General features: G+C 49.7%; 1 protein-coding gene across 2 annotated transcripts in view; it reads left to right on the forward strand.

Moving 5' to 3' along the window:
• Positions 1–27,115, forward strand: part of LOC144114189 (uncharacterized protein CG3556) — a 100,967-nt gene that overhangs the window by 35,170 nt on the left and 38,682 nt on the right. For both annotated transcript variants that reach the window (XM_077647767.1, XM_077647768.1), the window contains exons 3-5: positions 1,036–1,280; positions 1,991–2,160; positions 8,135–8,351. In XM_077647767.1, the coding sequence (XP_077503893.1) occupies positions 1,036–1,280; positions 1,991–2,160; positions 8,135–8,351 (632 nt within the window). The remainder of the gene's footprint in view (positions 1–1,035; positions 1,281–1,990; positions 2,161–8,134; positions 8,352–27,115) is intronic.

Below are 27,115 nucleotides of genomic sequence, written 5' to 3' on the forward strand. Positions count from 1 at the left end.
CTAGCCCCGCAACGTGTTTTATTAAGCGTTCTTTTTAAACCCTTGGCTAACATTAGCTGGGACGCCCTGCTTAATATTGGAATAGAAAGTAGGGCCAGTTCGTTCGCAGTGTTGAAGAAAACAACCTTTACAACGGTGGACAAGAGAAAAATCGGCGTTTGGCCTGCATTGTTTTCATTTTATTTTCCTGGCCTGCCCTCCTATGGTGCATTTCTTCAATCACCCCATACAGCGACCGATATTTCACAGCGCAGTTTAGGTGCATTCCTGCATACTTCCTTGTCAATTTTTGTGCTTTTAACTGGTCATGAATTCCCTTCATAGGCGCCTAGTGACATGCAACTCTGTGCGCGCTGATGTTTCCCAAATTTAAAAGTTTTCCCACCAGTCGATTCAAACCCATGACGCCTACATCGAAGAGGACTATGTGTTCGCCGTTAAGATTTGAATGGCGGTGTTGCCGAGCCTCTTGGACCTGCACCAAAAAAACAACAAAAAACTGCGTTGACGCAGGCAGTTTGCTTGTGAAAGTGGCCATTGCTGGCGACACCTGCGTTTCATTTTTTGAACTTTTCTAGCCCGTAAAACTTACGTTCTCATTGAAAGTAGAGTCATTGTCATTAGAACGCGGTAATCTATCGATGCAGGTCAACCTCAATTTGGCCCCTGTGTTCTTTCACAAGATTAGGGGATGCAGCGCGGAACGACGAGGACGAACAAAAATGCAGACAGGACAGCGCCGTTCTGTCTGCCCTTTTGTCCGTCCTCTTCATTCCGCGCAGCATCCCCTAATCACGTAACCAGACCAACAAGCCCAAACCACAAACCTAGTTCTTTTAAAAAGCCCATTTTTAAAAATTGCTAGTGTTTGGCTCTGCTAAAGCCCTCTGTCTTATTAACAAGCATAAGTCGAAGCCTTATCGTGATAAACCACACTTGGCAGCCAGTGGCTGCACCCCATTCATCGGGGGCAGCGCAGTGAGAGCAGGTGAGACTGGCTGCAACCACTCTCGTCTGCCTCTCGTCGATGGCCAGGACGGCGGAGAAAGGACAGCTGGCGCTGCACGTGCTCGCGCTGTCGGCGTCCTGCCAGCCCATCCGGGACCCCCGGGGCCGGAACCTGGGCGTACTCCTGCGGAAGAAGTCGAGCGACCCGGTTCCCCGGAATCGGTTCTCGGAGGCGATGCAGCTGCTGGCCCTCTGCTCGCTCGGCGACCGCGGCCGCAAGCTCATGGACGAAGCAATGGCCAACGTCCAGGAGCTGGCCACTCACAACCCAGGTGCCAACGTCTTTTCGCCCGTTCTTTTCACTTCACGCGACGGAGGCCAAACTGCAGCGGTCAGACACTCCCTCGCTTAGACTTGCCGTGGTTCCGTGAAGGTCTACTAGGGAGACACTCGTGGACACTAGGGAGACACTAAGGAGACACCAACGGCGTGGATTAATAGTGGACGCCTCTGCGAACACGCACTGGCGCTGAAGCTACCCAAATTCCAAAATATCTTTTCACACTTAACAGCATTCAATGCTGTGCTTGCTCAAAAAAAAGAAAAAACATTAATTCTTATCGCAAACAATCGGAGGACACTGCTGTCTCGAAGTTCCGCCGTTTCTTAAGTAGGATTCACAGATGCCCGTACCATGTATGTGGAGCTCGGCATCCGTGGGTGTTCGCGCGCTTGCCGATAGCAGCAGGCAGTGAGGCGACAGCGAAGCCACGGAAACACCGTGCGCTGCTGTCCGGAACAAAAATTTGCGTGCACCCGGCCTCCGCATTTTCGCTGATATCTTCAGTCCATTCACCAAAAGCACGTTGTAATAAGGCAACCCGAAAGAATTCCAAACTTGCCGTGGTTTGCTCACAAAACCAGGCTCATTTTTTTAACTCTCTCTGCACACACATGGCTTTGGTTGCTAATATTATTTTAGAGTTATGTTTCATAGCAGGCTTCGTGGTGAAAGAGCATATGTGTGTTGTCGGGATTACAGCTGCAGTCATGGACTCCCTTGCCGTCAACGTTCTCGCTGCGGCCTGCTTGAGCGATAACGAACTTGGCGAACGTTCGACGACTGTCTACGACGCACTCAGGCCTGTGGCCAGGCTGCAGCAACCAGACGGCAGCTTCGGCAACGTTCACACCACGGGCCTTGTGACGCAGGTAACAGAAATGGACTCTTTAAATAGAAGTTCATCACTGATGTAACAAAAAGCGACATTTCCTCTACTCAGCTGACTTTTTTTTTCACACGTTACTGAACCAGTGAATGAACGTTAAAGCTCACAGTGAGTTTTTCTCTCTTTGCCTTTGTATAGGCTAGTTCTACATAGACGCACAAATTTGTTGTTCACGTTTCGGTCCTGAGGAAAAATAAGTAAAAGCACAATGCACAATGCGTTATTCGGCAGCCAACATAACTTGATAGAGGATCTTTCTCCTCCCTCTCTCTCTCTCTTTCTCACGGACTTGTGCGCCAAAAGAAGTCCCCGGGGTGTCGTGCGGAAATGTAGGCTTTAGTGGAAATGTTCCGCTCGATAGAAAACACTCGTCGTATCCGGTGGCTGAGGAGGAACCGATCGAGCGTGACAACACTTTATGCCGGCGCCATCTCTCGAGGGCTCAAGTTACTCAATTTGCGCGAAAGCACGCTCAAATATTTTGCTCTCGATTCATGTTACACAGCCTCCGGACTAACGGAGCTCCTAAGAAAGGTTGGCGCTATTTTCTCAGAAACACAGTACGAGTACGATGTAGACAGCGTAGGAGTGAGTGGCCTGGAAGTCAAGGGCGAAGCTTACTGGCGGCTAGAATTGATAACTAAAACTGACCTGGAGTTTTCAGATCAGTTGTCTTCGACTTAAGGCATTAGACGTTGCACCAATGAAATATTGCGTGGATATTTCAGAATGATGACATGTGCACATTTCGGCTATGAAGAAATGCCACGTGCTTGCCCTGCAAAATACTTCCAGGCAGAAATGATCATTAAACATCGTATAAGTGCTTTGAATGCAATGCACTAAGCAGCGTTCCTGAGACTTTATACACGCACGATCTTCGACTTATTTGCAAGTACTCCACGTAATGACATGCTGTCGCGCTGCATTATTCGATCTCATCAGGTTGAGGTTGAGGTGTTGAATGCTACAGGTGGGGTTAGCCTTGCTTTGTCTGCAGGCAATTGCTCCACCGCAGCGTCCCTTCGATATTAACAATGCCGCATCTACCCCGCAAATCGCACATTCTCTTATAATAGAACACATTCTCTCCCGCAGTCACCATCTATGCACACAATCAATCCACACAGTTCACATCACAGTGCACTCCAGAAGTCACCATCTATGCACATATTCAGTCACAGTAGAACATAGGCCATTGTAGTGCCACACTCCATACACACATTCACTCACAGTATAAAGTAGTCCACTCCGGAAGACACCATCTACGCACACATTCAATCACAGTAGGCCATAGTCCGTTCCTGCTGTCACCATTTAAAAACAAGATCCGTGTTCTGCAGAAATGTTAAAAGAAGGCATGCAGCCTCCCTTCTGGATCTCATCAGTTTAGAACAAAACCTATTTCAAACGACTCAGCTGTGTGGCTTTTTCTTCGTGGTTCTAGTGCCAGATTGTTCCACGCTGTTATGAAATATTGAACGAGCTTATCTAGTGCTGCCAGGTGACTGCAGAAAGTTGCAGCTGCGATACGTTATACCATGTAATGCCAGGCAACGAAAACTTTGGATAAAAGTTAACTTATAAGATTTAATCAGTAATAATTCCCGCGTTGCAAAAATATAGAAAGCTGCGATATTAATTAAGAAAGAGACACAGCATGATTAATATTGTCTAATGTTTATCATTTCTAGATGTCCATGGAGGCCGAATATGTGGGAAAATGAGTAGGCGCATTTAAAACTTTAAAACTTCAAAACTGCTCCATCGCCTGCCAATGCAGCAATACGCGCACATAAATTTTGGCTGTTTTGGCGTTACGGTTGGCTTTTGATTAAATATATCTGGCTGCGGGCCTTTGCACCTCTGACAATTCACAGCCTGACTTTTCTTTCATGAATGTGTTGTAAACGATCTTTTCTGCAAGTATGTTGGCAATTCATGTGGTCCTTCGAGCAGGAATAAATTTATTCGCATTTTTGTTATCGGTATCGCAGGTTGTACGGAAGGTTTTTAAGGCTTAGGAAAACCCTGGTGAATACTATCCCGAGTACATATTTGTTATATTTTAATTCCTTTCCTGAGCCTTTATTCTGTGCGGAGAGCGCTTTCAGAAAATGAAAAAAAAAAAGCTTTTTTTATCGTGCGCAAGGTTCCTTGCAGCCACGTGATTTATCATAGGCGAGGATTAATCCCAGAAGAAGAGCAGAAGAAAAAAGAAGAGCTGTTAAAAGCGTAACCTGACGCACCTAGAAAAAGCAGCACCTCCATTGCCATCAAAGCCGCATCCGGCTTTCGCACGCGCACCTCTCAGCGTCTGTCACGACTAGCGGTAGATAAAGCGTAATCATGAGTGTGCGTGGATCATAGGAATACACTGTATATGCCTCCTATGAAAGCGTTCCTCGCCACAGGGGTGTAACGTGTCAGTGTTCATTAAGCAAATGGACAGCCGACATCACGGGCGAACAGACTTCAGCGTCATTCCGAGGCGGTGTCCGCTTCCTATACTTCCCACTGGGGATAGAGAATGCCATGAAACAGTCGCTCCGGGACTACTCCGCATTTCGCTTGTTCAGCAAAAGTGCTCTGAGCAAAGAAATACTCTCAGCCATGTTACTTCAAAAAAAAAAAGAAAAAAAAGCGCCAGCGCCACTTTCCTATAATGTCCCTGCTCACCGCCCGAGAACCACACGGTCAGCCGTCGAGTCAAGGCCTTTGGAGAGCTCATAATGGGGCAGTTACCTAGGAGCCGAAAAAAAAACCATATACCCAGCTTATGAGCACCCACCCAAATTACTTTAGAAATTGCGCAGAATAATTTAAGTAAACTTTTAAAACTCTGGAAGGGTATCTGACACCACCTGAATAACATGCTCCAATTTTCCATAAAGCAGAATTTTATCGTCAGGGCTACGCAAAAGATTTGCGCACTCGAGATCAGGTTCAATTAACCTTCCCGAATCCGCCCCGGCGCGCTGTCCACGAAAGAAGAAATTTTCTTAAGCTCGGAAACTGTCTCGCTTTGACGACCGTTCCGTAGCAGCTAAACTAATCGGAGAGACAACTTGGGCCCGAGGGCGTTGTGCCGCCCATGAGGCAGCGCCATCCGTGGAGAGACCCGAAAAACTTGAAAGCAGCGCAGCCGAGTCGTTTGCCCCATGAAGCAGACGACCGCATCCTGCACGGAGCACGCGCTGTTTCTGCCGGTGCACATGAATCCCGCCGTCTGCTCAACCGCTCTATGCTCACTTATGTTAAGCCCACACCCGTCAATAGTTCGTCGACGAGTAGGAGACTGCACACCCTTAATTCCCCTGTGGCAGCAAGTACTGAGACGCCGCCGCTGCCTCGGCGACAGCTAATATGCGACAACATATTTGCTGCCCTCCCTCCACCTTGATAACCCAAGAGGTGCAGCCTCGAATTTGCCAAATCGCCAAAAGGTCTCTAAACTTCTACAGGACGACGAGTCGTACTGTGTTCTTCCCTGCCAGCGTCCATTCCGCTGGCTTTACTGTTGCAACGATGTACCAACTCGCCGAGCTCTCTACTCAACCGAGTCTAATTTTCTCTCCATCTTTAACCGAAATACGGCATAGAAAAAAAACACCTTTTCAAGCGCTCGCTTAATTTCACCGGCACTTTCTGTACATAACAATTTAACTTGGAGGCACTTTTCACGAAATTTTACAACCGTGTGCTTTCATTCTCGAATGAGTTGCGCGCCTTATGAGAAGGGGAATGTGGCTACTTTAAAAAATCTATCCTTTATTAGCAACAGACAAATCTCTGCTTATTCTGTATGATGTGGCATTAGAAATAGCCGCAGCAAATCGGCTGCGCACTGACGTTCCCCCGTTTCAGACTTTCGGCAAAAGAAGGCAGGTTGAACATGAGTGCTGCATCCCTTGTTCTCAATGGTCTCTGAGAATTGAAGTTGCGCGTTGAAGTTTGCGCTAGCCCCATTTCGAATTTCGTTTTTCTAGCCAGTGATTCCTCGCTACTGCTAAAATTTCATGTTAGCCGTTTTTGATGCTGCAAGTGCCTTGCAGTGCTCTAGACAAGAGAGAGCATGTTTGTTAGAAAGAGCAGAAAACGATGCACTAGTTACAGACTGTAGATCAATAATTATTTTTCTCTTCCTGGAGCAACGGTAAGAACAAGCTTTCAATTAGATTCTTTGTAAGCCCGAGAATTAAAAAATGCAGAAATGAAAAACTCCAATTGTTTCACGAAAAGAGCCCGTTTCTCATGGCTCTCTGCTCGTCCAGTGCGGGCGAGCGCGAAACGAAACAATGAGAAACCCCACTTTTTTGGCCGGTTTTGCACGCGCCTTCGTCTCTCTTCCCCTGGTCGCGCGGCGCAAAGCGTGGGCACGCCTGAGGGGATGGGCGGCTCCTACTACGCCTACGGCTAGACGTCGCTCTCCACCGTGGGGCCGCATCTCTCCACCAGGGTAGAACACCAGCGCTTCCCCCGCGGAGCAAACTCCAGGTCGGGTTCCCCATAGAATCAAATGGGGAGTGCCAAGCCTGGCCAAGATCTAATTCCCACGTCATTCAACCCAAAATGGTGTTATAAATGACACAAGTTGATGTTGCGACCTCAATGTGTCATTAGTATTCGCTCACTGACGCTCTTTGCCACCGCATTCAGTTGATCACTCCATCAGTTGATTGAAAATTCCCAAGTGATAACGCCATCCTCAAAGTATGTGTAAGAAATATTGGTGAACAAAGGCACGACGTCCATGACAGAACGCAAAAACTCAGTTAGTAGATACGAAAGGGAAATATTATAAGCTTAAATGTGCTGCTTCTTTCCGGAAACGGATCGAGCAAACTGTTCAACTTGAAAAAAATAGCTGATGTATTGCTGTCCAGTGAAAGAGAATGCGTGTTATGGGGATGATGGGGAAAAGCCACCTAAAATCGTGTATCAAAAGAGACCTCACACGAGGTGATAAACAGAGCTTCTTAGGCGAAGCCAGGTGTTAAGAGGGGTTCCTACGCGCTCAGTAAAGTACGCGCACACAGTTGAGTAGTTAAGCGTGGAGAAAGTGCGCACGCTACGACACGCAACTTCGAGGCACTAAAGAGTGCAGGGGGCGCCTTCAACAGGGTTGCTGCACAACACCCATAAAACCAGTTTACCCTGTCTGTTTTTTGGTATTGATTTATTATGCATTTACTTCACTCATACAGACCATATCTGTATCTTGGGATTGCCCATCAACCCAGCATACGCTTCATCCTCTCAGAGCTCTCTGCTTTGTTTTTTCGTGTGTCCCTCTACTCTACTTCCGCGTTTGATTTAATTAATTTATTTTTATTTATCACATACTGCCGACAAAATACCGTCCAAGCAGGAAAAACAGGATACAAAAAAAAGTGAATACAAGAAACGTCGATCTTGAAAAAATGGCATTCGTACTGACAAAAAAATAAGTCGCAATCAGTCTTAATCAAACGCAGCGCTCACGGTACTGTTCTTTGCCGAAAGCAGAGTAATTAAGACAGGCATCATACGCAAGCCTGCACTGAAGTAGACAGGATCAGCCATTTACCGCTACCCGTTTGCATTAAATACACAGCAGTGTGCCTTCTTTTGAAAGCGGAAAAGAGGGTCCGGCCTGAAGTTACCGTGATAATTTTACACTTTGTTCAGCTGAATTGAAGTGTCTTTTGCGGCAGCTTTATTTGCGAGGAGGCGGCAAATATTGTTCAGCTCACCCTCTGCACTGTCACTAGCGCGGGAAGTGAAGTTTTGCGTCAAAGCAGGGGAGTCCGTTCAGCCGACGCCAAGGTAATCACATCAGCCCGTATTTATTACTGCCTTCATTCGAGTCGAACGTGTTGACTCGTCATGGCACCATGAGATTCGAGCCGCAGCAACACGCATAGCATGCAGCGACACAGGTGGCAGTCATTTGCGGCACCGCCGGCGACTCGCAGGCTCTGGTAGCCGTGGACCCGGAGGGCCAGCATCTGGCCTGGCGGCGGCAGGATGCGCTCACGAACCTTCGGCGCGCGCAGCACAGCGACGGCCACTTCGGAGGCCTGCTGGCCACCGTTCAGGTGGCACCGCTGCTGGCGGGCCGAACGCTGGCAGACCTTGCTTCGCACGCCAGGGTCTTCTGCACCTCTAGGAACAACGTATCGGCGGCGACACGTGAGATTTTATCCCTCTTCTCACAGGTCACTGTGCGAAAGCGAACCGTGGGCCGTTCACAATGACTCGAGAGGTGGACAAATGGGTCTTTGGTGTTCAGGGGGTGTTTTCTGTGCGAGCAAAAAGTGCTGCCTTCTTGGGCCACTGTGCATCCTCCCCGCTTTCCCCGATTCCAAGTCTAAGGACGCTCGATCTACACACGTGCCAACCTTGAGGTTGGCAAACAACTCAAATTATGGAGCTCTTTTTTATTACTTTTATGATAATTGTAAAGGGGCTTCACAGAAGCTGATTTAATCTCAAGCTGCCGGGTGTTTCAGCAGCGATCTAAAATCCACAACGTCGCGGTGTACGCTAATTTGTCGCAAAAGCTAGGCTGATCTGGTGCCGTCCTTTCACACGGAAATACGTTGTTTATCTCAGAAGCAACACTGCGCGACACGTGTGCGAATTAAGAAAGAAAAAACGCACCTTGTTTCTCAGTCTACCCATTGCAGGCTAACTTTCTGCCGGTGTTGCCACGAAGCTTCACGGCCTGTACCGAGGGAAAGGATCGGGCATAAAAAAAAAGGGGGGGGGGGGGGGGGAGCGGAGCAGAAGAAACGCAAACACGTCAATAAATCAGTCAACTCTAGCGCTACGAGCGTCGTAATAAAGAGAAAAAGAAGCGCGCGTGGGTGCACTCTGTATATAAACCTATGCGCTCTATGCTCTTAAATCTTCCCTGAAGCTTAGTAAGGGTGAACACTTCGCCGAATTGCCTTATTTCATCTCCGACGGCTGTAGAAGGCGCTTCAGTCGCATGAAGTGGCGCATCATACGTACAAGTTGGGCTCCATCTACCCGCATTTCATTAAAATGCTTTTGCGTAATGTCGGACACATACCCAGCCATTATAGACAAAAGCAGTTTTGAACAGGAAAGAGTTTGTGAACGCAATTTTTTCATATATATTGTAAGATTTGGCTATAACAATCAATATATCCGCAGACCTCTCTTCGGTCCCTTCGGCAGGCTTGCATTTTTTTTGCTAGTAACGTTTTTGCTATCGTCAAAAACGTTCCATTTGGTTTTATATGGCAGTCTTAACTACTCGATGCGGACAATGGAAAAACATTGAAACAAAGATTTTGCTACACATCGGAAGAATGGTCCATTTTCATCAATATTTCCATAACAGTCCCTTACAGTATTCCAATAAGCAAAATATTTGTCCACAAATGACAGACATAAATATTTTAGAGCATATGCAGCTTGACTACGGATATGCAGCGCTACACAGACTTATAAAGCGAAAGCTTTACTGGCCACGAAGGTGCGCTTTCGCCGTGGCGGTGCTCGGAGGAGGCACATGACGTCGCAACGGACGCCTCGCCGCAGAGCCGAACCGGTCTGGCTAGGCCGGTGGCGGCTGGCGCACTCGGCGCGAAATAGAGACATGCTCCAAGTCTCCGCCAGTGCGGTCAGAGTGCGCCGAAGCCGCCGAACGCGTCGGCGGTCCAGCGCACTTAGAGTATAGAGGGTCTCGCTTTGGCCGACGTGACGTCGCCGTGCAGTGCGTGCGCGTTACGTTGGAGTATAAACGCGCCTTAACAGAGCCTGCGCTTAACCGCTAACCAATGTATTCGGTGGCGGCATCTATTGAAGTCACTGAAAGCTCCCGAAAACTCACTGAATAAAAAAAATTGGCGGTGGTTCAGCTCTTGTTAAAGCTGCAGTGACGCGCTAGCTACAGCTGGCCGAGTGGAACTTGGTCACGTGACCCACCACGTGTTGAACCGCGTGATCAGCCACGGCGCCGCGCCGCCGACAGCTGCTCCGCACCACGTGGCCAACCACGTGACAGCGTGGCGGCGCCGCCACGCTGAAGGCTGTAAATGCTACCGTAATGTAGCTATCACTACAAAAAAACCTGTGCCGAGGCTCGGAATCGAACCAGGGCCTTTGGCATTTGAGGCGGAGACGCTACCACTCAGGCACGACGGCTCATTTTTTTTTATTGCATGGAAATAGTGCCGAAAAGAAAAGTCTAAGCACGCTTATGAAACAAAACACCACGACGGCTCTAGCTTCAACTATCAATAAAAGCGCATCTACTGAATGCACTCTTCCGATGCAGAAGTCGACGCGCTTTCGCTACGTATATCCTGGCCCAACAGAGCTAGGTCATCAGCAATTTTTTTCGTAGAGCCAGACCATAGGAGGCACGAGGCCTCCGGTGAGCGCATTCATTCCACCTCATCTAGCATGTTCCAAGGGCTTGGTCCGAGGGGTCGACTCTCGATTGAGCCCTGCGGAAACGCTTGAGAACCTCTCGCCTGCAGGAGTGATTGCTGTCCATCGATGCAGCAGGATGGTTGACGGAGTAAAAATTCCTACGGAGTCTGTCTTTGCCACATTTGCAGGAATATTTTGCCCGTCAGAGATTAAGCTGTGGCCATTGGTTTTTCGAGTAGATGCCTTTAACTCTCGGCCCCTTCAGTGTCCAAACTGCTGGCGATTTCGCCACAGCGGCAAAGCCTGCAAATCGGCCTTACGCTGCTGTGCCTGCCCTGAACAGCAAGAGAAATGTTGTTTGTGTAGTGGTACTCAACCTACTGATTCGCCTGACTGTCCTGCACGAGCACAAGAAGTTCAGGTGCTCGAGGTTATAGACAAGCGCAGATGCACGCGGGGAGAGGCTTCTGCCGCAGTCAAGGAGAGAGCCTCAGGCTACTCTAGTGTGGCCGCCAAATGCCCCCCATAATGGATTCTAGTTGGTCCCAGGCTATTACAGCGGCAGTTGAGAAGGCTGTGTCAAATGCAATGGATCGCCTTATGGAAACCGTGTCCGCGTGTATTTCGCAGGTCATAGCTGCACAGATGACCAATCTTCTGCAGGCGTCCATCGCTCCGCTCTTTTCTTCTTTGGCTTCGGAAGCTACCCCTCCTTCTGTAGTAATCGATTCCGCTCCACAGGTCCAAAAACAATGTGAGCAACAAAAGACCTCTCAGGCCTCTCCTTCGACCAGCGTTATGGACTCATCCTCTATAGACTGTATGGATATGGAGTCTGATCTCCGCGCCCAGAAACGAAGTGGGTCTCCTCTGAATATTGCCGGCCCATCTTGCCCCCAATCGAAGACAAAGAGAAGTAATGCAAGTCAAAATGCTAAGACCGGGATTCTAGATAAGGCAGTCGCGGCTGTGGCACTCCCGCCAAGATAGGGTTCTTAAGTGTACTACAGTGGAATTGTCGATCTATATTCTCAGCTTCAACAGATTTAATTGCCTATGAAATCAGCTTCTACCAGATTTAGTTGCTTTACAGGAAACATGGCTAACTTCCAATTTCAATTATAATCTCGCGAATTACCGTCCTTTCCGGCTTGACCGCTCATCACGACGGGGACGGTTGTTAGTGCTCATCTCTACAAAGTTTTGCCACAGGGCATGCCTTTCTTTCCAATATGCGGACAATGAATGTGAAATCCTTGCGGTTGACCTCAGCGTCCCAGGTCGCCAGCCCTTTACGGTAGCTAATGCATATTTCCCATCTGGTGTGCGTGACACTCGGCCCCTTGACTCACTCATGTCTAGTAGCCGATCTCAGGTTGTATTACTTGGAGACTTCAATTCGCACCATGTGGCGTGGGGGTTTAAAACAGACAGCTTTGGTTCTAGACTATTTGATTAGGTTTCTGACAACAACTTGATTTGCAACAATTCCGGATTGCCTACGTTTGTTTGGAGCCAATGCCGCTCTGCCTTGGATTTAACTTTTTCCTCCCCAGGAGTATCTGTTATGTCTTGGACGCCTGTTGACAACGCAACAAACAGTGATCCTCTACCGATTAGTTTCAAGTTTGCGTGTAAATTAACTCTTCCTGAGCGACATCAGGACACGTTAATAAATTACAGTTGCTTTAAAGACACGCTAAAATCAGCCCTCCAAATCACTTCAGACACTTGCGTTCCGACAAGTGCCGAAAGCAAGGCTGCACATCTATTTTCAGTACTGAACCATACAAGGCAAAAGTCTGAATTTTTGGTTAAGAGAACCAAGGGTGCAATCGCGAACAATTGGTGGAATGCTGAGTGCACGCGTGCATAGAGACGACGGAAAGCAGCTTCGAAGAAACTTCTCATCAATCAATGCCCAAAAAATTGGTTGGATTATAAGTATGTTGCAGCAACATTTAAGCGCACTGTCGCCCGTGAAAAGGAGGAGTATAATACTAGTCATTATGATTTCCTTTCACAGTCAGGAAATAAACGAGCTTTGTTTAATTTCATGAGGCGCAACAAGGTGATTCCCCCGGATGCCAACATTGAATCCTTCGTTCAGTCGCCTGCTGACATCGCAAAGGCCTTAGGGGATATTGCGTGTGGCCTAGAACTTCGCTTTACATCTGCTCTACCTTCTCCTGCTATATTCACATGCACCTCAAGTGATTTCACTGAGGTCTCTATGCCTGAGCTGTCGCAAATTGTTCTGCGCTTATCCCCAGCGGCTCCTGGCCCCGATAAGGTCACTTCATCTATGATCAAAATTCTGTTCAATGAATCTCCTGCAGACCTGTTGGCTCTAGTTAACCATTCTATTAAAGGTCCTTGGATACCCCATGAGTAGCGTCTTGCGGAAATAGTTCCATTGCTTAAAAAGCAAGGGGAGGGCTTAACTGTAGACGACATACGCCCTATTTCCTTAACATCGAACCTAGTGAAATTGGTGAAAAGGGTCCTTCTCAGCCGTGTCATGTCATTCATTTCAGAAAATTCTATACTGAATCCATGTCAAATTGGTTTCAGGTCGGGTTGTTCTATTTGGTGTGCTCATACTGACCTAGAGAGTCGTATTAAAATAGCTCGCAATAGAAAACAGTTTGCGGCGCGTCACCTTGGATGTCAGTAAAGCATACAACAGCGTTGAGCACTCGACTCTATTACTAGGATTACAGGAACTGAACTCCCCTTGCTATTTTGTAGCCTGGATTTCTGCTTTTTTGGAAAATAGAGAATTTTGCTGCTGCCAAAATGGTGTTTCCTCAAGGATATTTCCAAAGACAAGAGGTGTACCGCAAGGATCAGTTCTCTAACTTGTTCTTTTTAACATTTTTCTAAGCTCAATTCTATGCATTCAAAATGTGAACACTCATGTGTACGCCGACGATATTGCATTTTTTTGCCACAGCAGGTGACATTCACAATCTTTATCGAACCCTGCAAAATTACCTCAATGTTCTTGACAACAGGTTAGGAAGAATTCATCTGTCCCTTAATGTGAATAAATGCGCATAGTTAGTATATCCAGTTTCTGTGCCTGTAAATATCTGCCTCGTCTATAGAAATAACATAATATATCAAGTTCAGACGGTGAAGTATCTCGGAGTAATATACGACTGTACTCTTTCCTGGCGGCAACACATTGAGCAACTTTCTGCAAAAGGAGTTCGGGCCATTGGTATCCTGCGTAGGCTTTGTAGTGCTAGCTCAGGCATGAGAAGGCATGCACTTCTCATGATTTATAAAATGTACGTCCGCCCAATTTTGGAGTTCGGGTGTGTTTTATTCTCGGGAGCTCCTGCCTATAAACTTCGCCCTCTTGTGCTGTTGGAGCATGAGGCATTGCGCCTTTGTCTTGGGCTTCCAAAATATGTCGCCAATGCTGTTCTGCACCTTGAGGCGCAAATGCCATCGTTGTCAGCTAGGTTTCGCCTTTTAACAGTTCAAACATTTTTAAAATTGTGCGACTCACCTCTTCACGCTTCCAGTATAATATTTCTTAGTCAACCTTCCGCCTTTTTTAGTGCTGCCTGGTCTCGTTTTCATACCCCGCCGATATGTTACGTGCAGTCCCTCCTTGATCCCATAAATATTCATTTCACGGATGTCCGCCAATTGTATAACAACTCATCATCTGTCCAGATTGAATTCGATGACATTTTCCCATCGAATGCAAAGCTGCAGCCCTTCCCGCTTCTTCAGGGTCTGTTGCAAGACCACCTAAGGTCCTTTCCCTCTCATGTTCTTATTGCTACCGATGCCTCGCAGGATCGCGAGAAGGCAGGTGTGGGAATTTTTTCGCCTTCACTGGATTGGTCTTTTTCTCTCCGTTTTCCTGACTTTACTCCCATTTTTCTGGCTGAATTATTAGCAGTAATCTTAGCCTTACGAAAATTAGAAACTACCGTTTCCCAGGTTGTGGTTATGACAGACTCTCTGTCCATTTGCTCTTCCTTATCCTCACCCACTGAGTCTCGGGCATTACGCCTCTAAGTTCCTGATTCCACTCCATCTAAATTCGGTAAGGTTGCTTTGGGTACCAGGTCACATGGGTTTTCACTTAAATGAGGTTGCAGATTCCTTAGCTAGAGCCTCTCTCTGCGGCCCAATTGTTGCTGTCCTACCAACGTGTGCATATACAGCTGCGGTGAGGTTTCGCAGCTACACAATATTTCAGGAATTTGCTGCCTCGACTCTTAAGTCATCTCCCGAATATCAGCATCTTCTGCATCCTTGGAGTAGCAAAGACTGGCGCTCACGCAGACTAGAGGTCTCTTTCACGCGCTTGCGTTGCCGGGTTCCACATCTAAATTTCTACCTTCACAGATCTAGCCTGGCGGCTTCCCCACTGTGCCCTTTTTGTGCCGAACCTGAGACAATAGATCATTTCCAGCTGTTCTGCCGCCGCTTCTCCCATTTGAGGAAGCGTCTTTTGCAAATTCCATTTCATCAGCTGGGCTTGCCTGTGTCTTCCGCGGTTGTTCTTTCAATTGGCGCTTCTTTGCTTGGACGAAGCGACAGGAGTGTGCGCTCTGCTGTGCAAAATTTTCTTCAAGAAACGCAGTGCCTCCCATTCTAATTTCTTCTTCCCGCTCTCAGTCAGTACGACATTGGAACATTACAGGCATTGTATACTATTATGCACATTAAGCCATTGTCCCGTCTTCGATCTCCAAGTTAACAGGACCCCTGTCCTTCCGTCTTCCAATCTATCAGGCTACATCCTATTACCACTCCTTTTCCCGTCAAAACTTTCCTGAATCCAGCAATTAACCGCCTGTGTATTGGCCACTCCCCCGTAGTGGGTATGTGCCAGCAACGTCTGAGGCCTTCCTTCCTTCCTTCCTTTCATCGGCCTCAGGTATGTTGGTGTCCTTTCCCAAAACCGCAGCGCTGCCTGGGGGCTGCCGCGCGGGCTCCGAGAGTGGTTTGTCCTCAGCATCAGACTTTTGCAGGGGCACAATGAGCTCAGCCTCCGCAGCGGCAGGTACACTTGGAGAGACTAAGGCTGACAGAGCAGGCACCTTTATTGTCGGCTTGCTTGAGGCATCACTGGGCACATCAGCTGCAGGCACCGGTTCATCTACACACGGACTCTAAGACGCAGAGGAACCACCCGTAACAGCGTCGGTGTAGGAAGCGCCGGGCTCCTTGATGGCTTCAACGGCCGCCTGTGCGGCCGGCGGAGGTGCAGCTCGGGCCACAGCCTCTGAGTACGAGGGCTTGATCGAGCATGCCACGGTAGCGTGTGGATCATCACAACGTCGACATGGCAGCACACAACCTTGGCCTTGGTGCGCAGACTCCGCAGCGGGCACAGAAAAAAGCCGTGCACTGTGCATTGAAATGTGCAGTGGACCCACAACGCCGTCAAAGACGCTTCATGCCTTTGTAATCACATGTCCCGTGGTGGCCAGCGACCTTGATGTAGTTAGGCACGGGCGACTTCGGATTCATTTCAATTCGGACGTACCGCGTCCCGGTGGTGACAGTGGGACGCGATCCCATGATGCCGCGACTTATAGCACCTTGCCATAAGGGTAAACAGCCTTGGCAAGGGCATCGCATGGTACGCGGGTGGGAAGAAAAAGAACAGTCCCCTGGGTCACCTGAGTGCTCAAAGGGACGATGGAGACGCGCTTCTTGTCGATGATGAGGCAGGACGCATCAACGATTGTAGCCATAGCGGCTTCACTTTTCACAGTTACTTGGTAATTGCGTCCACCGAACTGCTGGACGCAGTAAACTTCTTCCAATCCAACTACGCAGGCTGTCGCACCGACGACATCATCCTAACTAGCCCCCTCAGGGATGACGACGTCAAAGGCAAGAGCCTTTGTAGGTGGCTGGCTCACCATATTGAGGCGCCCGGCAGCCGAAGGACACCCGAACAAAAGAGCACCACCGAAGGTCGCACATCGGCCACCGACAGAACACACCCATATGCAAAGTCCTGGAGAAGCTACCACCACGCACAGCCGCGGGTGCGCTGAGGTGGATGGTATGTAGGCGTCGGTGTGTCGGATTCCGGTCGAGGTAATAGCGGTTTCTTAACGGTTGTTGCGGGTTCTTTTTAAGAGAATATTATTTTTCTGAAAATATCTACAGTACTAAGGACTCTTTACACAAATGGTCTGGTTTCCAAGGGCATCAAAATGAGCCATCATTGTACAGGTATCACATATATTGTTGGGTCTCAGGTAGCAGCATCCCACCGCTGCCACCAGTTGTTGGGATTCAGGTAGCGTGACTGGGCCGGAGAAGAGACGAGGACGATCGGAGGAAGAAAACTTGGAAAACTGTATATATACAAAGACTATTTACATAATGTACACGTAGGGCAATTGAGAGTGCTTCTCAGTCAAGAGAGCTTAGCAGTCGGGAGTCTCTGGTATCTCTCAAGAGGGTGGGCTCTCTTCTGGTACCAAACCAGCAGCTCCTTAAATACTCTTCATATTCCCCAGATCTCTAGCTGGGGAATATAGTTCAAAGAATGATGTCCAATCACACGATGGCACTGATGGTACCACCCACGGCAGGGCGGTCCTGATGTTCTCTCGCAGCTCGGTCGAGGGAAAGGGAACAGGACCCGGTCACGTTGTCGTCCCCGCGGCCTCCAGGCGGGCGCGCGCGTGCGTCCGGACCGCGCCCATGTGAACCTGGAAGGCGCCTGCGTGACACAGGAATGCAGACTGTCTCCCACCAGGGGTTGAAAGATCTTGTACTGATGACCGGAACGCGGAACCTCTGTCGAAGGCGCGGCACTCGGGCAATTGTTCAATCCCAGCATGACTGAAGATGGCAACGCTGATCCTGTACTTCGTCGCCTGATGACCGGAACGAATACGTGGGGACGCTATGGTCGTCGCTGCTTCTGGCATTCCTGTTCGAACACGTGGGGACGCTATTATCGTCACTGCTTCCGGCATTCCCGCAGCGACGCCTCCCCCAGAGGGCTCAACCACCCTCGCGGTGGTCTTCAGGAAATCCTCCCCATGTCCGAATTCGCCGAACTGAAGAGCAGGAAGGAATCGCGAGCACAACAATATGCAAATAACATTTCAGTGAACACTTCGTGGTTTCTACACGAGTTGGCTTAAAGCAGCTTCATTATGCGCTTAAGTGGAATACAAGGAAGAAAAATATGAGCAACACTCGCCAAACTTCCTAATACGGAAGGATGGGCGTGGACACACCTCTATCGCTAACAACAATGAACCTCGTTGCGGTTTCTTAAGCCTTCGAGCTACTCGGGAACCGCTGATAAATCTGTTCTGTGCCGCATACGTTACCTCATGCTTTTGCAGTCATCGCTACCAAATTTGAAGACTGAGTTGGCACTCTAGTTGCTTTGTTTGAGCCTGGCTAGAATCATTTTTACGCCATCGGCAGCAGTACACTTCATGTCTTGCATCAAACTGTTAATAAGAATAAGTAAGGTGCGTAAATTTAAAGCATAAGGGAAATAAACTCTGCATGTTTGCTGACGATGGCGGCAGCCAACGTTAGATATATTTCAGTTTCAAAACTCCTCGGCGCACCCATGGGGAGGAGCCGGCCTACCGATGTTCCTGCCACCACGGCGCTGCGGTCGACGGAAGCGTCGTCTGCTAGCACTGAACGTTGCGCTTGCGCACTGATACTGCTGCTGCTGCTGATAGGAAGAGAGAAAATTAATGTGGATTAGCTCAGCTAATTCCAGGATATACAAAGCGAAAGATGTCGGTGTTCACTGTTTTATTGGCGTTGGCGTTGACAATGTCCAAGATAGCGATGGCTTTGAGGAAAGGAAGGGAGCATAACTTGCTCCCTGGATATGCAGACCCTTCATTCGTGCTTTGATACATGTGGCGGTGGTGAGAGAGAGAGAGATGTGGCCTGAATGCATTACCGCTGACAGCGTTGTGGCTGACATGCAGCACTGCACCAATAGCTAGACCGCAGCGTTCATTTGGCGATCAATCTCTCGCGATCAACCATTAACTGCATGACACCTCCCAGAGTGGCAGGGAGGGCGCGCTGCCATCCAGTGTGCGGAACGCAATCAAAGCAGGCTTTTGCAGTTGGGCACCAACGCCACGCCACGTACATGAAAGCGAGATTGAGGTTTCCACTGACCGACGGAGCCGGCTGTGCGCCTTCCCTTTCGTGAAAATGAACGGCCTATGGAAAGTTTTCATCGCCAATGAACTCTATGAACGCCGTCGGCTCACTTGTTCTGTTTGTTTTTGAGGAAAGGAAATGGCACAGTAACCATCTCACATATTTCGGTGGACACCCGAACCGCGCCGTAAAGGAGGGGGGAGAAGAAAGAGAAAACTTAAAATTGAAAGTTAGATTTTGAGGAAAGGCGCGGCGCCGCGTAGCGGCCGAACACTTGTGGCTCGGCTCTACTATTGGCGTATGCGCAGTAGTGGGTAGGGTGCGAGAGAGAGAGAGAGAGAGAGAGAAATATCCGCGGCGAGGTGTGCGTTCTGACGTAATGTGCCTCCTCGGAGTACCGCCACGGCGAAATCGCAAGTTCGCGGCCAGTAAAGCTTTCGCTTTAAAAGGAAAGTGCAAGGGCCTGCTTACTGGCTCAAGCCGAGCCGCACTCGCTTCCGCGTGCTGAAAGTAGGCGAGTCAAAGGATAGGAGAGCAAATATAGAAAGAAAATGCGCGCGCTAATATGCCCCGGGCCGATCCCGCAGACAGTGCAATACCGAGCCGACCCGTGCCAGAGTGCGTCTAGCACTCCGCCATATTCCAAATATAAGTTCAATATCTTGGGTCCAAGGACCCACAGAAGATATTAAATCAGGTATCAGGTTTCATGGTCCACCTTTCACAAACCTACCTTGAGCAGGGGGTTCCGAGTTGAAAATTTGTTTCTGGGCAAAGTGAGCCGCCGCGGTGGCTCAGTGGTAAGGGCGCTCGGCTACTGATCCGGAGTACCCGGGTTCGAACCCGACCGCGGCGGCTGCGTCTTTATGAGGCAAAACGCTAAGGCACCGGTGTTCTGAGCGATGTCAGTGCACGTTTAAGATCTCCAGGTGGTCGAACTTATTCCGGAGCCCTCCACTACGGCACCTGTTTCTTCCTTTCTTCTTTCACTCCTTCCTTTATCCCTTCCCTTAAGGTTCAGTTCGGGTGCCCAACGATATATGTGACCGATACTGCGCCATTTCATTTCCCCAAAAACCAATTATTATTATTATTATTAAACGAAATAGCGCAGTATCTGTCTCACATATCGCCCGACACCTGAACCGCGCTGTAAGAGAGGGGATAAAGGAGGGACTGAGAGAAGAAAGAAAGAAAGAAGGAAAGAAAGAAAGAAACGAAGAAAGAAAGAGAGAAAGAAAGAAAGGAAGAAAGAGGTGCCGTAGTGGAGGGCTCCTAAATAATTTCGACCACGTGGGGATCTTTAACGTGCACTGACATCGCACCGCACACGAGCGCCTTAGCGTTTCGCCTCCAGCTAAGGCCCCCATGTGCTATAGGCGAATTCTTATCAACAGTTTGATGCAAGACATGAAGTGCACTGCTGCCGATGGTGTCAAAAATCATTTTCTTGCAACCAGGCTGCAATAAAATAACTACAGTGCCAACTTAGCCTTTAAATGTTGTAGCCATGACTTCGAAAGCGTGGTGTAACGTATGCGGCACTGAACAGATTTATCTGCGGTATCCAGCAGGCTGTAGACTTGCCGTAGACGCAATTGAAATTTAAGCATACTTTTTATTTGCCCCGTGCGCATAAATGGGTTAAAATACCATACGAAAGAAGCCATTGCTTCCTCGGAGTAATTATCGATCGTAATCTAACATGGAGCAACATGTATCATACATGAAAAGGCGACTGACATCGATCGTTCACGTTCTCTCCTTTCTCGAAGGAAAGTCGTGTGGAGCATCAGCGCAGTCGATGCTCCAGCTGCTCACCGCATTATTCATGGAATTCCATTGGTACAGTATCCCCGCACTAGGAAACTTGAGGAAAACGAATATACGGTGTCTGCAAAGTGTTCAGGCTCAAGCTCTGCGGACGTGCCTAGGACTGCCAAAATGCGCGTCTACAGCCGCCACAGTACTCATTGCTCAGGAGAATCCAGTGACTGCCTATGTCACAATCGAAGCCTTGAGAGCGCATATGCGTCACCTCTCGCGGACTCCCGCACACCATCTTGCCAGTCTTCCTGCTAACCAGCCGAGTACATCGTTTGCGAAAAATTTCATGCCCATCGCGACTTCCTACCAACCCGCTGCGGTCGTCGGCGGTGAAGGCCTCCAAAGCACTGCTCCGCTTTTTGAAGACTTCTGGCCTGCACGATAGGCTGTGACTTTACTGAACGCTGTGACTTTACATAGTGGCTTTAATATCCTGCAACTGTTATTGTCCATCTTTTTCTCCACTCACCCCTTTCTCCTCATGCAGGGTAGCAAACCGGCTATTCATCTGGTTAACCTCGCTGCCTTTCCTCCTCCTCTTTCTGCTCCTCCTAAGTGTACGTTTGGCATCGATTCTCTTTTCGAACGTAATAATAGTAATAATTGGTTTTGGGGGAAAGGAAATGGCGCAGTATCTGTCTCATATATCGTTGGACACCTGAACCGCGCCGTAAAGGAAGGGTAAAGGAGGGAGTGAAAGAAGAAAGGAAGAAGAGGTGGTGGTGGTGGTAAAAACATTTATTAATTATAGAGAGAGGTGTTGGGGTCCGTGACCTGAAGGGTCACGCCCTTACAACCACTAGGTGGGGATGCCTAGTCAGGCACCCCATTGGCGGTTGCCGCAGCCCGGGCACGCTGCGTTAAGGCCCTTTGGGCCTGGAGGGTGCAGCAGCCGGACAGGGTCGCCTCCCAGTCCTCTCGGGTGGGGTTTGGGATAGGGGGTAGGGATGGGTTCTGCTGGCAGGCCCACACCATGTGGTAGGTGTCCGACACCTCCCCACAGTGTGAGCACCGCCCGTCTAATTGAGGATTGAAATGCTTTAGAGTTGCCGGGCACAGCATCGTGTTAGTGAGCAGGCGTAGGAGTACCCGCTCGTTGGCCTTCCCCAGCCCTTTGCAAGGAGTGGGAAGAGTTTGGTGGGTGGATTTGTAGTAATCGCATATTTCCTTAAAAGTGTAAACCGGATTGAAATCGGAGTCCTGGTCATCGTCGGGTCCCGAGGGAAACGCCCGGAGAGAGAGCGCGCGGGCGGCGGCGTCGGCTGCTTCGTTTCCGTGGAGGCCTTGGTGACCTGGAGCCCAAATAATAGATCGGTGCGCAGGATCGGATTCTCGGCTACAATTTTGATAGATGCGATAAGCCAGGGGAGTAGCCCACCCTTGCTCGACGTTTCGACAAGCCCCTCGCGAGTCGGTGATTATGTATTTAGAGGAGGAGTCGGAGGCTGCCAGGGCGATGGCGACCTCTTCTGCGTGATTTGCTGACTGGGCCTTGAAAGTAAGGGCGTCTACTGTTTTGCCCTCGTGGACGACCGCGGCCGTGTACCATCCCTTGGTGTCCGGGCCGGAGGCGTCCACGTAGAAGACTCCTGGTTTATTCCCAAAATGGTGGTCCAAGGCTTCCGCCCGCGCCTGGCGCCTGCCATTATGGTCCTCTTTGGACATGTTGGTGGGGAGAGGCCGCACGTGGAGGGCGCGTCTCCAGTGTACGGGAAGGCGGCATCTCTCCTCTGTTAATTGGGTGTGCTGGATGTGAAGTCGGGCTAGAAGGCGGCGACCCGACCCTGTCTTTGTGAGACGAGTGTATTGGTTGGTGAGCTGGGCCTCCCGAAGCTCCCTGAAAGTGTTCACCATCCCCAGTCCCATGAGGTGGCTGGTAGAGGTAGAGACCGGGAGGTCCAGCGCGCGTTCCATAATTTTGCGGAGGATGACCTCGAGAGCATCCTCTTCCTGTTTCCGCAGGTGGAGGTAGGGAGTCGAATACAAGATTCGACTGGTCACGAATGCGTTCGCCAGCCGTAAGGCGTCTTTGCATCGTAACCCACCGCGCTTGTTGGAAACACGGCGGACCATGCGGCCCACCTGGTCCCCCACCTGCCGGAGCTTGGCGAGTGTTGTGTCGCAACGTCGCTGGTTGTGTATGAAGAGTCCGAGGACACTGATTTCCTTGGATTCGTTAATGGGGCCGCTTTGCAGGGAGAGATTGATTTGTGTCGAGCATGTGCGCGTGGGGCGCAGATGCACGAATTCCGATTTCTGCGGGGAGCATTGCAGACCACAGTCCCGGGCATAGCGGTCCACTATGCTGGCGGCCGTTTGCAGGCTGGTCTCCATGTCCCCTAGGCATCCTTGCGTAGCTCAGAGGGTGATGTCGTCGGCGTACAACGCGTGCTGGACCCCTTCGACGGCACCCAGCAGGGCAGGTAGGCGCATCATGGCGATGTTGAATAGCAGAGGGGACAGCACCGCGCCTTGTGGAGTCCCCCTCGTGCCGAGCAGGAAAGGTCCATGCTCTTGGTCCTGTATTTTGATGTATGATAGTCTGTCCGAGAGAAATTGCTTCACGTAATTGAAGGTATTGATGCCGCAGTGAGTTTGACTGAAGTGTGTATGACCTCGTGAGTTACATTGTCGAACGCTCCTTTCAGGTCGAGCGCGAGGACAATTTTGTCGTTTTGGGGGTATGTGATGGGGTTCAAGATTTCGCGGTCGAGTTGGAGCAGGACATCCTGTGCGGATCTGTGTGGGCGAAATCAAAACATGGTGTCCGCGAAGGTGTTGTGTTGTTCGAGGTATTCGGACAGCCGATCCCGTACCATCGTCTCCATCAATTTGCCCACACACGAGGTGAGAGAGATGGGGCGGAGGTTGTCCGTGTCGATTGGTTTCCCGGCCTTCGGGATGAAGGTGACAAGGGCCGTCTTCCAGTCAATGGGGAGTGGGGTTTCCCCCGTCCAGATCGCATTAATGTATTCTAGAAGGCACTGGTACGCTGAATCAGGAAGGTTCGCCAAAAGTTTGACGGTGCCGCCGTAGTGGAGGGCTCCGGAATAATTTCGACCACCTGGGGATCTTTAACGTGCACTGACATCGCACAGCACACGGGCGCCTTAGCGTTTTTCCTCCATAAAAACGCAACCGCCGCGGTCGGTTTCGAACCCGGGAACTCCGGATCAGTAGTCGAGCGCCCTAAACACTGAGCCACCGTGGCGGGTTGCATAAGAGAACGCTTCAATTTTTAATGTTCATTACTCAGTAATATCGCCAGAAGCTGCTGACTACATCAGATAACTCGAGTTTAAATACGTCTGTTACTGAGGGTAAGGAAGAAAAAGTAAAAATTAGGGCATTTTCCTACCTCTGCGCCTGTCTACAGTGAAGCAAGGCTTCCGCACTGCAGCAACAGGCCTCATCGTTCATTGCTTGATGAACATGCCACCTCGGCGCAGAAACGCATATATCTTTTTTTGTTTGTTTTTTGAGGGCGCCCTGCACAATGGCGCGGCAATTAGTATACATATCGTCCATTTACACACCCTCTCCTTAATTTGAATACATTAATAAGAACACCAAACTGGTCAGATATTCCGTCCAACGTAAGCTTTGCCTGCTTAGTCTAGCAAGAAAGACTAACAATATGCGCAAGTTGCTATTAGCCATAACTCAAAGTTTTCCAAGCCAATATGGCGGAAAATTTTTATGCTCTAGAGCATATAATAACCAGCATCACAAGTCATGATTCCTTAATGCAAGAGCGCGCAAGCATGGCAAAGCGCGCTAGAAATCTCTTTAATACTGAGAAAATGTGTGCTGTTTGCCCATTGACGACACACTACCAAGGTAGCCTGCGTGGTGGCTCATAAAAGTAATAATAATAATAACAATTGGTTTTTAGGGAAAGGAAATGGCGCAGTATCTGTCACATATATTGTCGGACACCTGAACCGCGCCGTAAGGGAAGGGATAAAGGAGGGAGTGAAAGAAGAAAGGAAGATAGAGGTCCCGTAGTGGAGGGCTCCGGAATAATTTCGACCACCTGGGGATCTTTAACGTGCGCTGACATCGCACAGCACACGGGCGCCTTAGCGTTTTTCCACCATAAAAACGCAGCCGCCGCGGTCGGGTTCGAACCCGGGAACTCTTTTAGAACGCCAGCACGCGTTCTAGCGGCGGCATTGGCGTTCTTGTTTTGAACCGCATACTCCTGCGAGGCCATCATGTTGCCTACGATGCGGTTGGACGCGTGCTGGCGTTCGACTGCACGTTTAACGCACTTCGTCTGAGAACTTGCATCTATGCACCTGCGCATTCTAATTTCGTAAACTCATTCTTTAAAGATATAGATGTGTATTTTCTTGGAGGACGTAACGTTGTGATGGGCGATTTCAACTGCGTGCTCGATACGGTCGCTGATGTGCAGGGCCCTGGTAGGGGTAAGCCAGGCTGTAATGCGCGCGAGTTGCGCCGCCTAGTCAACCAGTTTATGCCAACAGACGCTTATGAGCTCCGGTATGGAGGCGTCTTTGCGTGGACTTGGCGTCGCGGATTATCGTCGAGCAGGTTAGACAGGGCGTATGTGCCGACGGGCCTTTCGTGGACAGTGTGTGCCGCTAACGTAATGAGGCTGCCATCTTCGCCGGTATACATATCAGACCATCGCCCCTTTCTTTTGTTACTCGGGGTTCCGGCGGCTGCAGTGTCTCCTCACAGACCATGGCGTTTGGACGTGCGCATCCTTCACGACGCCAGCACGAGAGAAGGGCTAACGCGGGCCTTGCGTTTTTCGGTTGTTAGGGCCGTGCCTGGTGACTGGGGCCGTCTGAAGGAGCAGTGACGTCACCATTGCGCCGCTTCTGGTAGAGCCCTTAGGGCTCGCGTCTCAGCTGAGGTGCGTGTAGGGACGGCGAAACTGCGTATAGCTCAGCGCACCCCGTCGTCTTCGTCGCTTATGTGCGCATGGACAGAGGAGCTTTCGGAGCGTCTACACCGTCTTTTACGATCATCCTCTCTGACAGCGGCGGCATGGCGTTGTCGACGCAGTCCAACTGCTCATCCTGAGGTGCTTCGGTTTGCGCGCCAAGAGCTGTTGTGCTCTCAAGGTGCCCTGCTTTTACATCTTCCGCCAGGGCTGTGGCCCAGCCAGTTGGCAGGAATTTCAGTGCGTTTTTCGGCCTTTTCCGGGATATTGCTCAGTCGCTCCTTCTGGTTGATCGCGATGGCGTTTCCGCACACCCATTTTTTGCAGGCTTGCCGCAGGTTGCCGCTGAACTTCATGATGGCCTTATAGCTCCACCAACACAAGCTGTAATCAAGAAGGTGTTAGATTCTATGAAACGAGGCTCAGCGCCTGGGCCAGATGATATTCCTGTACAGTTCTATTTACAATTCTGGCATATTGTAGGCCCCATTTTCACGCAAGCGTTAAAACTGTTTCACTCGGCATGTCTTTTCCGATTCATTCAAAACAGGCCGGATTGTCCTGATTCCTAAAAAGTCCTTTTTCTCGGCATGTCCGGCAGATTGGCGCCCTATCACCTTACTAAATTCAGATTCTAAAGTATTAGCAAAATTACTCGTTCGCCGTCCACGGTCTCTTCTCCCGTCCCTCATTTCCTGCCATTAGGTTTTCTCCATACCGGGTCGTGAAATACATAGTTTATCTTCCGCAACGCGAGATATCCTGGAGTATACTATACGGCGGCGCGCACAGGGTCTTTTTGTTTCCCTCGATCAAGAGAAGGCGCTCGACTTTTTAGAGCATGAATATACTTACGTTACATTGGATGCTTTCGGTTTCCCACCTTCTTTCGTGCTTCTCATTAAAGAGAGGTGTGGAAGGCGATCCACATAATTGGAGAACCGGTAGCCGCGGCTGGCGAGCCGGTGGAGTGGGCTGTCGACGTGACTGACCAGGCCGGTCGCCGAAAACGTTCATTATGCGCGAGGCAGGTCGCGCCAACTTCATCAGCGCCACTGGTGATGCCAGCGCCGCTACAGATGTAGCGAGATATTTCAAGGACTCTGTTCCTCAATGGCCAGGAAAGTACCGCATTTGATGTTGGCCGGGGCGTCCGTGAAGGTTGTCCGCTCTCCCCCCTTTTGTTTGTTTTAGCATTAGAGCCTTTCCTCTTGGCAGTCAATCATCACTCTCTTATTAGAGGTCTGACCTTTGCCAGGCAGTGAGGCAGTACCTGTCACTTCTTATGCAGATGACATCACACTCTATTTAGCTGATGAACGCAGCCTGCTCGACACTAAACGTTTTTCGTGAGTACGCCTCCTTGTCGGGAGCTGCTCTTAATTATTCGAAGAGTCATTACTTTTTTGTGGGGTCTCCTCAGAGACGTATTACACGTGTGATACCTTTGCAGTGGCGTGCGCAGAAGCGCATTTTAGGTGTGACCTACGACTGTACTGGAATATGGGATGGTATGTGGTATTCGGTCGTAGAGCGCACTACAGCGCGCGTACGGAGGGCGCAGACATTAAACCTGCCTCTGCTTGAGAGGCGCTACCTGGTTCAGTTGGTCATGCTGTGTGCCTTCTTTTACCTTTGCCACACTGTTAAC

The sequence above is a fragment of the Amblyomma americanum genome, chromosome 1, assembly GCF_052857255.1.
Source record: "Amblyomma americanum isolate KBUSLIRL-KWMA chromosome 1, ASM5285725v1, whole genome shotgun sequence".
NCBI classification, from domain to species: Eukaryota; Metazoa; Arthropoda; class Arachnida; order Ixodida; family Ixodidae; genus Amblyomma; species Amblyomma americanum.